Source organism: Pinus tabuliformis, chromosome 3_2 (genome assembly GCF_031772625.1).
Source record: "Pinus tabuliformis cultivar Carrire ecotype Pingquan chromosome 3_2, CPIR1, whole genome shotgun sequence".
NCBI classification, from domain to species: Eukaryota; Viridiplantae; Streptophyta; class Pinopsida; order Pinales; family Pinaceae; genus Pinus; species Pinus tabuliformis.
The window spans coordinates 694064366-694077020 of NC_142302.1; the positions used below are offsets into that span (position 1 = coordinate 694064366).

The 12655-nt window shown below is 33.6% G+C and overlaps 2 protein-coding genes across 5 annotated transcripts in view; both read right to left on the reverse strand.

Moving 5' to 3' along the window:
- Positions 1-12655, reverse strand: part of LOC149182525 (truncated transcription factor CAULIFLOWER D-like) — a 339394-nt gene that overhangs the window by 43251 nt on the left and 283488 nt on the right. The window lies entirely within an intron of this gene.
- On the reverse strand, positions 2303-2842 carry LOC149182526 (uncharacterized). The gene has a single exon (XM_089418591.1). It carries the CDS (start codon positions 2595-2597, stop codon positions 2403-2405), a length of 195 nt encoding a protein of 64 aa, XP_089274717.1. The 5' UTR covers positions 2598-2842; the 3' UTR covers positions 2303-2402.

Sequence of the window (12655 nt, forward strand, 5' to 3'; positions counted from 1 at the left end):
GATTGAAGTCTTCAAGTTTATCCAATTTAGTTTCCCATTTTAATCTTGTTCATATTTATCTGCACAAACACAGTAGGCCTGAGAATTTTGTAATCCATTCCTGTTTCGTTTTGATGGGAGTTTTGCACGCGTGAATAATCTGGGGATGTTGGGGGAGAAGTTTCCAGATGCAATGTGGCATATAATAATCTTGTAAAACATGTTTTCCTATCATATGACATTTCTTGACATTGTTTTGCATACTCATACAACAGAAATTCTGATCTGCACTCATTCACCACCAAAGTAGTTTAAGTAACTTGAAAGCAAGCACTCCAATAACAACTTTATGAACATTTTAGAAGATGCACCTACGTCTTAAACTCCTCCCGACATTTAAGGTTTCAATGTTATGTGTAATGAATTATTTTTATTACCGAGAATTTTTTAAGTTACATAGAATCAAAAGAGTTTTGGTTTCAGTGATGAGTAAACCTCACTTTTAATAACAATTTGTATATTACAAGAAGATACGCTTTCACAAGTGTAGTTTCCACCTTGTAAGTATTCTGATTTGGCCTCAATGTATGAAGAGAAATCATATAATAATATTTTAATAGATCTTTTTAAGTGATGATGACAGATCTTATAAAATGGTGAACATTAAATTTAGTAAACTTCCGTTACTTCATGATGATGCGGGGTAGAGAAGGATGTGATCACCACAGCAATTACGCGGAAGGTTCGAAGTGGAAAGACAGCTGCCATTGATGAGGGAAGCATCCCAATTATTAATCCGCCACAAGTTGAGTGCTGACATCCCATTCCAAGTTACCCAATGTCATCGTCGACCGGGTTGAACAATATATCTCACAAATCACTTCAAAAAATTCTTTTACATTAATTGTTATTATTATTATTTTGTTTTAAACACATTGATTATAAAAAGATTAATTAGCATTATTTTTTTTAATAAAATAAATTTTGAAAATCATGTGAAGTTTAGTTTAAAAATAAAATTCAGAGATTAAACATTTACGATAAAAGATTGGTTTTTCAATGTTAAAATATTCTTTTCTTATTTTTCTTCAAATTTGCATTGCATTGTTTGTTCTTTTGGAATATTCATTTGTTGTTTCTTCTTCATTCCAATCTATGAAATTTCTAAATTAAATTGTAATAAATTATAATGCATATTGTTATTTATTATTTTTTCTTCTCAATTTTTATTATTATTTTTGAATATTTAAAACAATGTATATTAAATTGTTGGAATTTATAGTGCACATTGTTTCTTCTTCGTTCAAGTTTAAGAATTTTCTAAATTAAATTGTAATAAATTATAATGCACATTGTTATTGATTATTTTTTCTTCTCATTTTTTTTATTATTTTTTCCTTGAATATTAAAAAAAAAATTATATTAAATTGTAGGAATTTATAGTGCACATTGTTTTTCATTCTGGCTAAGAGATTTCTATGTCTACTTTAGATCGTAAGAAATCATATAAATCATATAGTATATTAGGAGTTTTGACCCTTTGGTATCTGTATTGCAATTTTATTAATGCTTTTAATATGGATTTGATTTTTAAATTATATATTTTTGTTTATTTTGTCAATTCTTTTAACTTTAGGAGTAATAAAATAATTAGATTATTTTATTATATATTATATTTATTTTAACTTTAAGAGTAATAAAATAATTAGATTATTTTTATACCATTGTAAAAGGAATTTTTTATTATCCAATAACTTCTTTTATTTTTAATGAAAGAATAATTCTAATAATTTTTGTTCTTTTCTTTTGTTTTTTGGTTGCAAATAATCTTAGTAGAGTGTTTTTAGTGTGTAAGATCTATTTCTTATATCTAAATATTTAAAGAAAACATTTAAAAAAAGATATTTACATAATCCAATTTTCCAAGTAAATTTTCAAGAGTTGAATTCAATTATATATTCAAAAATGCAATTTAAATAATTTAAGATTACACAAATACCATTAACATATCAAATATCAATGGAAATCGAATTCTTGGAATTACAAATGTACAAATATAAAAATTTAATCTCAAAATTTGCTATATCCACAATTAAGATTGATCTATAATACAATGAAAAACCTATCATTATTTGAAAAAAATCAGTGACACATGGATTCAAGCTAGATAGTAATAAACCATTACTTTTAATGCATCATACAGATAACAGAAAAAAATTGTAAGTAACTTGCCACAATTGCAAACTACTATCATTACCGTATAGCACATTCTGTCCCAAAAAAACAGATCATAAATAACCCCACAATATGGAAATATGAAAGATTGAGAAAATTATTTTTATTATTCCCAAGAATATATAATAGGCACAATGGAAAGACCCCTTGAATAAAAACCTAACGGAAGAAGATCTCAACACATTTCACTAAAATCGAGAGGCGAAGAATGCGATGAGTGAGGCGATTAGGGCGGCAAATAAGGAGGGAGTGAATGTAATTGATGCAGCACCTGCTTCCATCGGACTGGGAGATGGTGCGGCCATCTCTGCTGCTTCTGCTCCAACAATTATCATCGCAGCGACCAAGAGAGCTACAGATACGTAGTTAATTGCCCCTGCCATCCTTGCTCAAACTCACAGCAGCAGATACTGAAATTGCCGAACCGTAAAAACAAACCCTTAGCAAATAAATGTGAATATCAAACAAACCAACCAGAATTCGAAGTGGCAAATATAATCTGAAGAGCCCAAGAAATGTGAGTTATACTGTGATGTAGTGGCGCATATAAATACTTGTCTCCACCGCTCACGACGAACGGGCATTGACGCGTTCCGAAAGAAATAATATAAAAAACTATATACGTGCAGTTAGTGCGTGGGCACCTGTCATTGGTCGCCATAGATACACGCTCGCTTTCCTTATTTATGGGCGACCGAATCCACCCGACGCGGTCCAAACGAAGAAAACAATTTGATTACGGCAAGGCAAAGAAAAAAGGTACGGCACGGAATATGACGTGTAAATTACAAATTTACAATCCTTCTGTTATCTCCAAACGAGGCGGTGGACATGAAGTTTGAGTTTTGAATATTTCATCGGGAGTCTACAAAATAAATGGGAAGACGTCTTCCACCAACTCCCATTGGCCACGACGAGTGTTGCGCTGGGTTAAAATTTGTCATATTAATTATTAAAATGTATAATTATTCAAAATTTCATAAGAAGACTTTACGAATGCGCTCGTTACGTCGTAAGGCGTTTCCCTCTGAAATGAACTCCCCCAAATCCCTTTTTGTTCTAATCGTAGCTGTTAGATCTTTTGTTAGACGATTGAACAAAAATCAATCGTTTGATTTAATAAAAAATGTTTTAAAACATTAAAAAACCTTAAAAAACTTTCCCCTTGACATCTGTGCGTCGAGCTTCCAGGAGAGTTCGTGGAGTTTATGGCTGTTTCTGTTTACGGTTTCAGGGAGTTTATGGCTGTTTCAGTTTATGGGCTCCAATCACTGTTTGTATAGTCGAATTGGCATTGGCAATGGCATCCCCTGTATCCGCATGCCCCCAAAACCCTTCTGAAGGGAAACCGCGATACGACTCCCTTTCTCGTGTTGCAAAAATCACAGCTCGGGAGCGGTTTGCCGAGCTTCCGTGTCTTGCACCTAAAAAATTAACGGCACACTTTCTTTGCAGGCTCTTGGTTGTCTTGCTATTTTGTTTCTATTACGAAGCATTTCCCCTGTTTTCATCATTTAGTTTGTGAACTGCTTCAACAATGAGTCGCCCATTAATTTAATTCGTAGGCATGCATTTAATTTATTTATGATACTAATTCATTGCATGACATTGTTAATGGACGCTGGGTGGCTCTCGAGGCACACCTCCAAATGTGGTAACTTGGCTCCCAGTTGCTTCTCCCCGACGGAAGGAAATAGTGCCTTCGTTTCCCAATTACTTCTCCCCGACGGATGGAAATAGTGCAGAATCCCTGCAACTTCAACGTTTCTCAGTATCTAGACTCTGCTCTCCACCGGATTACCAAGAAAATCCTAGATTCCTTGTTGGCTTGGTTGCTACGCTGTAGTACTGTATACAATTTTGATTGCATGGAGGTTCTCCACTCACCGTCGGCTCAGGTAATGTTTCCTTTTCTAAAATTGTTGACCAGTTTCTTTCCCTTTTATTTTCTGAGCTATATGTCTTCTATCGAGCTAAACCCTAACAGGCAGGCTGTTTTCACAGGTAAAGAGGGCAACCACCAGGGTCGTCGGCTCCAATAATTTACCCAGAAGCGATGATTTTCCATTCCCAGGTTGGCATTCGAGTAACTCTTAGTCTTTCACTGCAGTCTGTCTGTCATATTTACCAGTCCTCAGAGGACTACGGTTCGGTGAACTGTGTATGGGAAACCTCCAAGGTTCTCGACCTGCTCTTTATTGTATGATGTTTTTCTTTGCGGTTTCGTACTTGCGACATGTCTGAGGGTTTAGGCTCCAAGCCTTTCCTCGGCTGGGTTGCGATATGGGTTTTGTTTTCTGAATCGGTTACCATACTCAAACTGTACATTATTTTTACGTTGATGATGTTAAGCTTGTTTATAGCTCTGTTGCTGCTTGTTAATGACATGTACAGAATACTATTTAATCACCATCTCAATTAATGGAGTTATACTTGTGGTTAACGCTGCTACTTACTTGTTTAATATGACAAATTTATTAGTTATCTACAGTTCTATTACAACAAGTCCGGTCTTGTTTTTGTTTTGATTTGACTGATGGCACACAGATTGAAAGATTGAAGGGTTAGGCTCTCCTTGCCGCTAAGGTTATGCTGACAGTTTAATCCTTGTTTTCTATTGCTTACGGGTCCCTTGCTCCAGACATTTCGATCGAGCATCATTCATTACTACTTTAACAATAGCATAGACTGTATTGTTACCTGGAGATGAAATTCGTATATCTAAATCAGTTTTAAAGTGTCTTTTTCGGTCACAAGTTAATTCCAAAACTGGTGTGTATTTCCAACCCTTCTTTTCGGCTACCCTCTGAGAGGGGTTTCACTCTAATTAATCCTATAGACCTCTTTTACATACCAGGGTGGAAACCCGATACCCCCTTTCCCTTGTTATGCAACTATGATCGTACATAGGTGCAGAATGCAAAAGACAAGCCAAGACAAGAGGACGCCATGATTTAGACTTAAAGCCAAGGCAAAACCCGACAAGGGGGAAAACCCACAGATCTTTTCTTCTTGATAATCTCAAATGTTCACATAGAGAGAAATCCATAAGTACAATGATACATTAGTCAAACTCAATATATTGACTTGCCATAGATGATCCCAATCAAATGTCCAAAAGTCAAAGTGACATATGCAGAAGTCAACAACAGTCAAATCTATCCTAACCAGTCAGCTGTCAATGGTTAACAGCTCAGTCAAATCAGCCCAATCTATTCGGTAAAAGGAGAGAGAAATTCACCCTCTCTAGGCAGTCAAAATGTAGTCAAGGCAACGTTCAAAAGTCTGGTCAAACTTGGTCAATAGCCTGCAGTTAAACCTGCCTTAGACCTGTGATCAAACACCTCAATTTGTGCTCAGTTCCTTTGCTCACAAGTGCGGCCTAGCTGGTAGAGTAATAATCCATCAAAGTCGTAGTCAAACAGTTGGTCAAAGTGCCTGGTCAATGCTGCTCTGTGTACTGGAAAAGTCAACCGAAGAAAACCAGAGGAAATCTGTCCTCCAAAAAATTGCACGTATGGGAGAGAGATAGTTTCTCAAAGAATGTCGAATCCATCATGAGAGGAAAGAGAAAATCATGTGTGATGATGCCAAAATGGAGTGAACTCATCTTATATTTATACAATTCAATGTGGGTCAAAGTTCATGTCTTTTGGGCTTCATGAGCCTACATGACTATGGGGCTGACCTTGACCAAAACCAACATTGTGGGCTTGACTTCAAATATACATTTCTGCCTGTCAGAATCCATCGTGCTTTAGGTCAAAATTTGTCCTCTCTAGAAGAGGAATCCAATGCCATCATCATCTCATGCAAAGCAGCCGTCCATAGTGGAATTTGACCTTAGTAGACCATTTTTAACAATTGCCTATATAGAACATCTAGTTAAAAGACTAATTTTACTCTCAATAAACATTGGACAAAAAATTCTCTCGATCCAGTTTGAATCAACTTACTAGAACTACTGCTGCACTTTCTTCATCCACAGAAGCCACTTGAAAATGCTTGAAAATAAACTCTCTGTAAGGGCCATTGTCAATAAAAATATTTGCAGTGGAGGCCCTTAGCCCAACAACCGTTTTAGCTAGCCTTGGAAGGCAAATAGTTGAGTTCAAACATGATGAAAATTTAATTCCCTATATACAAAAGCATGTATTAGGTGTTGACAATGGCTAGAAATATGAACTGAAGATGTATATACCTCCTTCTGTACAAAAATGAACAGAAGAGGCAGAGGTATAAGGTTCACCTCGAATTTTCTTGCAAGTTCAATCCACTGTAGGATGTGAAAGGAAGTGTCATAATGCTAAGAGCGAAAAAGAGGGGAAGGAAGAAACTAATAATTTTAGAAATTCTAGCTTTCTATCCATACCTTGATTTTTTCTAATAAAATAAATATTAATTGTTTGACGACATCCAAGGAGCTATCTAGTAATAATAATAATAATATTAGTATTATAATAATAATAACAACAATGGAAAGGTGAGGAAGGAAGAAACTAATAATTTCAGAAATTTGGACCTTTTATCCCAGCTTTATTTGTTCTTCAGATCCAACTAATATTTTGTAGATCCAACTTATGGTGAACCAGCAGCTTGAAATCCAATTGCAAGTCATTAAGCCAACAATGATCTATAAGCATATCATACTATTATGTCTCTGCATATTCACAATAGTGATTCCACTGTCATATTATTATTCTCCACTTGGACAAAGCAATGACACAAGGGGTTTCTACATGTTAACCAACCATGTAAATTGAATCTTATAAATTAAAATTCTTGTTTTCTAGCCTTCTATTTCTGTAGATATCAATTGTGTAGTTGATGGCATACTTTTTATAAATTCTTCCACAAACTATTATTATTTACAAAATATTCATTTTGAGAATACACATAACTAACTATTGCAATTGTAACTCATTATCATTCACCTTTGCTTTCAACAATGTCCATTCACATGTCCCTATTCTTCCCCACTCTATGCTATTCTTTCCCATTTTATACATGTCTCTATTCTTCCTCACTCTATGCTATTCTTCCCCTCTCTATGCCTTACGGCGTTTCCTTTGCAACATAAGATGCAAATGCTAGTTAACAGGAAACTGTCCCGTTTTAAATAATTCTACCCAAACTCATTAAAACAACAAAACCTTGTGCTTTAATCGCTTGAAAACATACCTTTTTCCCTTTTGCGCGGCGTCTTTGTTGTTCCCGGACTGTTTCAGGTTCTTGCCAGCAACAGCCCACTGTCTATTCTAGGATAAAGTAGTATTCAATTTTGTCACGGCCTTTAAACGTTAATCACTACTGCTGTGAAATCTAAAACCTAATAACTAATACCAGTTTCAAGAATTCATCATCAGGCGGGGAGACAGAGGAGTTTGGTTTTGTGGAAATTACCGTCAATCCTCACTAAGGACACTGATAAGCTCAGTGGCAAAGCTAACGATTCCCTTCATATGCGTGGTGAATATGGCCTTCCTTTTACAAGTTATTGCAATCAATGCAAGGTTTTTTGAAATAGTTTCATTCTTTATTATTATGGACATGTCGATTGTATTTAAAAAGATTCTTAATGATTATTAATTTTTTAATTTATTGAGAAGTATTATTTTAAATGAGCACATAAATCAAAGATTATTATTATGGACATGTCGATTGTATTTAAAAAGATTCTTAATGATTATTAATTTTTTAATTTATTGAGAAGTATTATTTTAAATGAGCACATAAATCAAAGAAAGAAGTTTTGGAGTAACTAAAAATTATAATATAGTTCTTAATTTAAAACTTGAAATTATATATAATTATCTGAAAGAATATAACCCATAATAAGTGCAAAATTAAGTTGATTATATACTTATATCATTAAAAAGAAATAAAACATTTTTTTTAATTATAAATTAAAAACTAAATAGAAAATCTATAAATAAATTGTAATTCCATAAATATACATATTAAATATATTATTGATATTTTGGTTTTGATTTTATTCATTATTTTTTTTAAATAAATTAATATTAACATAACAATTTATTTTTGAAATCAATAATAATAATAATAATAATAATAAATTTATTTATTTAATTTTACTTAAAAAAATTATAAATATTTATACAGAACTATTTTCATTTTTAAAAACAAATTTTATATGTATTTATAAATCAGTATCTAAAGGAAATGGTAAATAATATTAAATAAAGTTAGGGTATTTATGGAATTTGGAGTTACATAAATTTTAAAGAAGCTGAAGTTTTTCAATGAGACATAAAATTATTATAATTATGTTAAATATTACTTTTAACCGTGTAATATATATATATATATTACTTGTCACAAAATTTCTTGAATATATTACTTGTCACAAAATTCAATAATTTATGATCCCTTGCTATATTTAATCTATTTTCATTTGGATATTCTATCGATCACTCAATTATATTACTTTGTTCAGATAATTTAGTAGACATTTTGCATCCATATTGGAAAACACACACACACACACACACACACACACACACACACATATATATATATATATATATATATTTCATTTTATATTTAAAATAACTATAAACAAATATAAATATAAAAATTTTACTCTTTTGTATTTACAGAATACAGCATATACATTAAGACATTCACTTAATCACATTATAGAGTGAAACTAGAAATTCTGTAGGCATGCTTATCATCGCATGTGTTTTCCGATGCAAAATGTCTACTAAATTATCTGAACAAAGTAATATAATTGAGTGATCGATAAAATATCCAAATGAAAATGGATTAAATATAGCAAGGGATCATAAATTATTGAATTTTGTGACAAGTAATATATTCAAGAAATTTGTTCGTTCGTCATTGTTTATATGATGATGATGGTGGTGGTTAATGCCTATTTAGAATAAACTTTGGCTTATCTGACCTAAAGGAATGAATTATTATTTAGTTTGAGTTAAGATTTTATTCCTATGCTCAAAAAGCTTGTAGAGAAGCCTCCCAAGCTCACTATAATTTTGAAATCGTAAAAGGCTAGGAAGGTCAGTATTGCAACAAAGATTATGGAACTGAGATCTACTGTTGTTTTATGTGGAGCACTCTAAGAGGAAGTGATTTTCATCCTCGATATTCATATTCTCACAGAGATGGTAGATCCATTCCATCCATGGTGTTTTAGGAACTGTCGAACGACCCGTTTCACTATGGAGCTCATGAGAGTTCGTTCTAATATTGACTATATTAGGTTTTCTTCTTTGAACTAGTTAAAACAAAGAGATACTTTTGATCTTCTAGGGTGGGGTTGATGACCTCCTTATAATATCTTAATTTTCTTTTAGCTGCTAAATCTTTCTCACACCACATTTTTTCTTTGAACTTAGAAGTCACAATATTTTTAATGTTATAAATGTTTTGCAATGCAACATTCTCGTCGATCTCCCAATGGTTTAACCAGGCCCTGGTGTCTTTATACCAACCTCGTTTGAGCCTTAGGTGGTTTTGGATGGAACTTAAAGCTAGCTTAGAAAGTCTACCGTCTCCTATGTTATTGAGTATGTGTCTATACAACAGAAGCCTAGTCATAACTAGGCTCTTGATGGGGGGAAATACCAACTTCTATAAAGAGAATATGATAGGGTGTATTTCTTTTAATTTTGAGGTTATAAGTTATAAAATGATTCTCGATCTGATCAACTAGAGATGATGGAACTCCAAACCTCACATCCATATAAGATAATAGGAGTGGCTAAAGTTTCAAGGAGGAACTTCTTTCTATCCCACATTACGAGGTTTACCATTTTACAATTATTTTCAAGACCAAAGCTTTCCACCCCCCATTAATCATTTTCTCAATGCTATAGTTCTAGTTGAACTTGTGATGAATATCAATTCATAGGTACTTGTAAGAAGACACTTGCTCTAATTTACTATTGTCATACATAAAATTAGCATAAGTGTCCTTCTTGGATTTGATAATCATAACTTTTGTTTTGTCAGTGTTAACAATCATACCCATGGTAGAGCAGAAATCCTTAAGAAGTCTAAGTTGCTTATCAAGATTAAATGGGCACCTTGTGAGAAGAATAATATCATTATCATAGAGAAGAAGGGTGCTAACTATCTCAGCTAAGATCATGTCAGCATAGCCTGCTTCCTCTAAACAACCTTATAGATTTTCGATGTAAATGCCAAATAAGGTAGGGGAGAGGATGCAACATTGTTTAACTCCAATATTACACTTAATAGCTTTCGGCCACCCCTCATTGCTCTTTAACTTGGCAATTACATTCTCATATAAGCTTATAGTGATAGCTCTCAACTTGAAAGGAACCTTTAGCTCTTCTAATCTATTCCATAGGTTGTTTCCAGGAACCATATCAAAAGCCTTTCTAAAATCCAAAAAGCAACAAAAGAGATTGGATTTATCATTGTGAAATTCCTCCACAATGATCCTAAAAGGAACAAGGTGGTCCTTTTTTGAGTGATGCCCTCTAAAACCTGCTTAGCCTTTAGCCGCTTACCTTCACTTTCAAGCCATATGCTCAACTTCTTTTCCAAAATAATACTATATAACTTGGCTAAGAGAGGGCTGATCGTAATTTTCCGATAGTTAGAGGGGTTATTTCTAACCCCACTTTTAAAAATAGGGATAATGAGGCTCTGAGTCCGTGGTTTAGGGAACCCTTTCTTGACTACTTAATTGAAAAGCTTGTGGATGTGGGGGATGAGGACAAGAACTCCAATTTTTAAGATTTCTGCCTTGTAACCTTCAATGTCCTTAGCTTTCACATTTTCCAGGCATTTAACCCCAAAATCAATGTCTTCTAATGAGAAAACTTCTTTCGTTGTGAGTAGGGTTTCAAAGTTATCCATGACATTTGGATATTCGTAAAGTTTTTTAAATGGGAATTCCAGTCTTGTAAAGCAATTTTATTATTATCTTTAGTTTTCCTAGTTAGAATCTACCTCCAAAATTTCTTAGGAGCTACCTTAGAGAGGTGTAAGAGATTCTCTTGTCTTTTACGAATATACTACCTTTTCTTCCTTTTAGTTAGGGCTTTGTATATTTTATCTTGCTAATTTTAAGAGATTAATCAACAAATTCCTTAATTGCTCTCCTCGGACTTTTACAATCTTTCTCATACCATGAGTTGGTTTTTCTATTTCTTTTATTACTTGAAACTTCAATTGACAACTTGTTAGTAGAATATGAGGTGGTTCTAGTAAAATTATGATAGAGGTCTTCTATGTTGTCTATACTAGATAGAGGAAGCAAATTAATTTTTAATTCATTTAGAAAGATGTCGTGTTTATACATGCATGGAATTCCAATTTCTTAGTTCAACTGGAGGAACCTTCACATTGTAATCATCAATTGTATACCAGTTGAGTGTACAAGATTGGAAGTTAAGTAGGTGAATTGTAATGCCCCACTTAAATCCTATCCTGCAAATTTTGTTAATATTTACATTATCTGAAAATATTGAGAAATATTGGTCTAGTATAAAATTCATGATTTCTATTATTCAAATTCCCAACTTACCTTCTCAAATTGAATCTTAGGTAGGATATGGTCTCCTTCCATTATTTCAAATAATATATGTATTCATCTCACATTCCCTAATGTACCCTCACATTTATTAGGAGAAGACATGGTCCTCTCCATTTAATTACATCTCACATTCCCCAATGTACCCTCACATTTACTTGGGAGAAGACATGGCCCTCTCCAACTCATTTTATATATATATATATATATATATATATATATATATATATATATATATTCATTTCACTTTCCCCAATGTACCCTCACACTCACTAGGGAGAAGACATGGTCCTCTCCATTTAATTATCAATATAGATATTCATCTCACATTTCCAAATATACTTTCAGATTTACTTGGGAGGAGACATGGTCCTCTCCCATTAATTTCCCAATTTTATATTCATGTCACATTTCCAAATGCACTCCTAGCTTTACTTGGGAGAAGAGAAGTCAACTGTAAGGATGGATAAGAAGTTAATTACATTAATGGGAGGTGGTTGAGATGGAGAAGAGAGGGAGGGTATAAAAAGGGAAGGGGGAAGGGAGAAAAGGGAGGTTGTGTCTTGCTTATGATCGTGGGGTTGGTTGTGATTTGAGGACTTGTTGTGTTTTTTTTTGAGACCTTAGGAGCTTGTGGATGTTTCTTGGGTTGTTGAGGCGAGGGAAATATTTTTATCTTCGTTTGGATCATTCATCTTGGGCACACACACTACATCTGGTTCAACTTGGGCTCGGAGGGCTAGGGAACCTGTGGAGGTTTCCTGGGCTAGGGATTATTTTCTAGTTGGCTAGGTGGTAAATCCAGTTGGGTCCATCAAGAGGAGAATTCAACAGGAGTAGCAGGATGAAGACATCTTGATCAGCCACTGGTATAGGTATTCCTCCATAGAT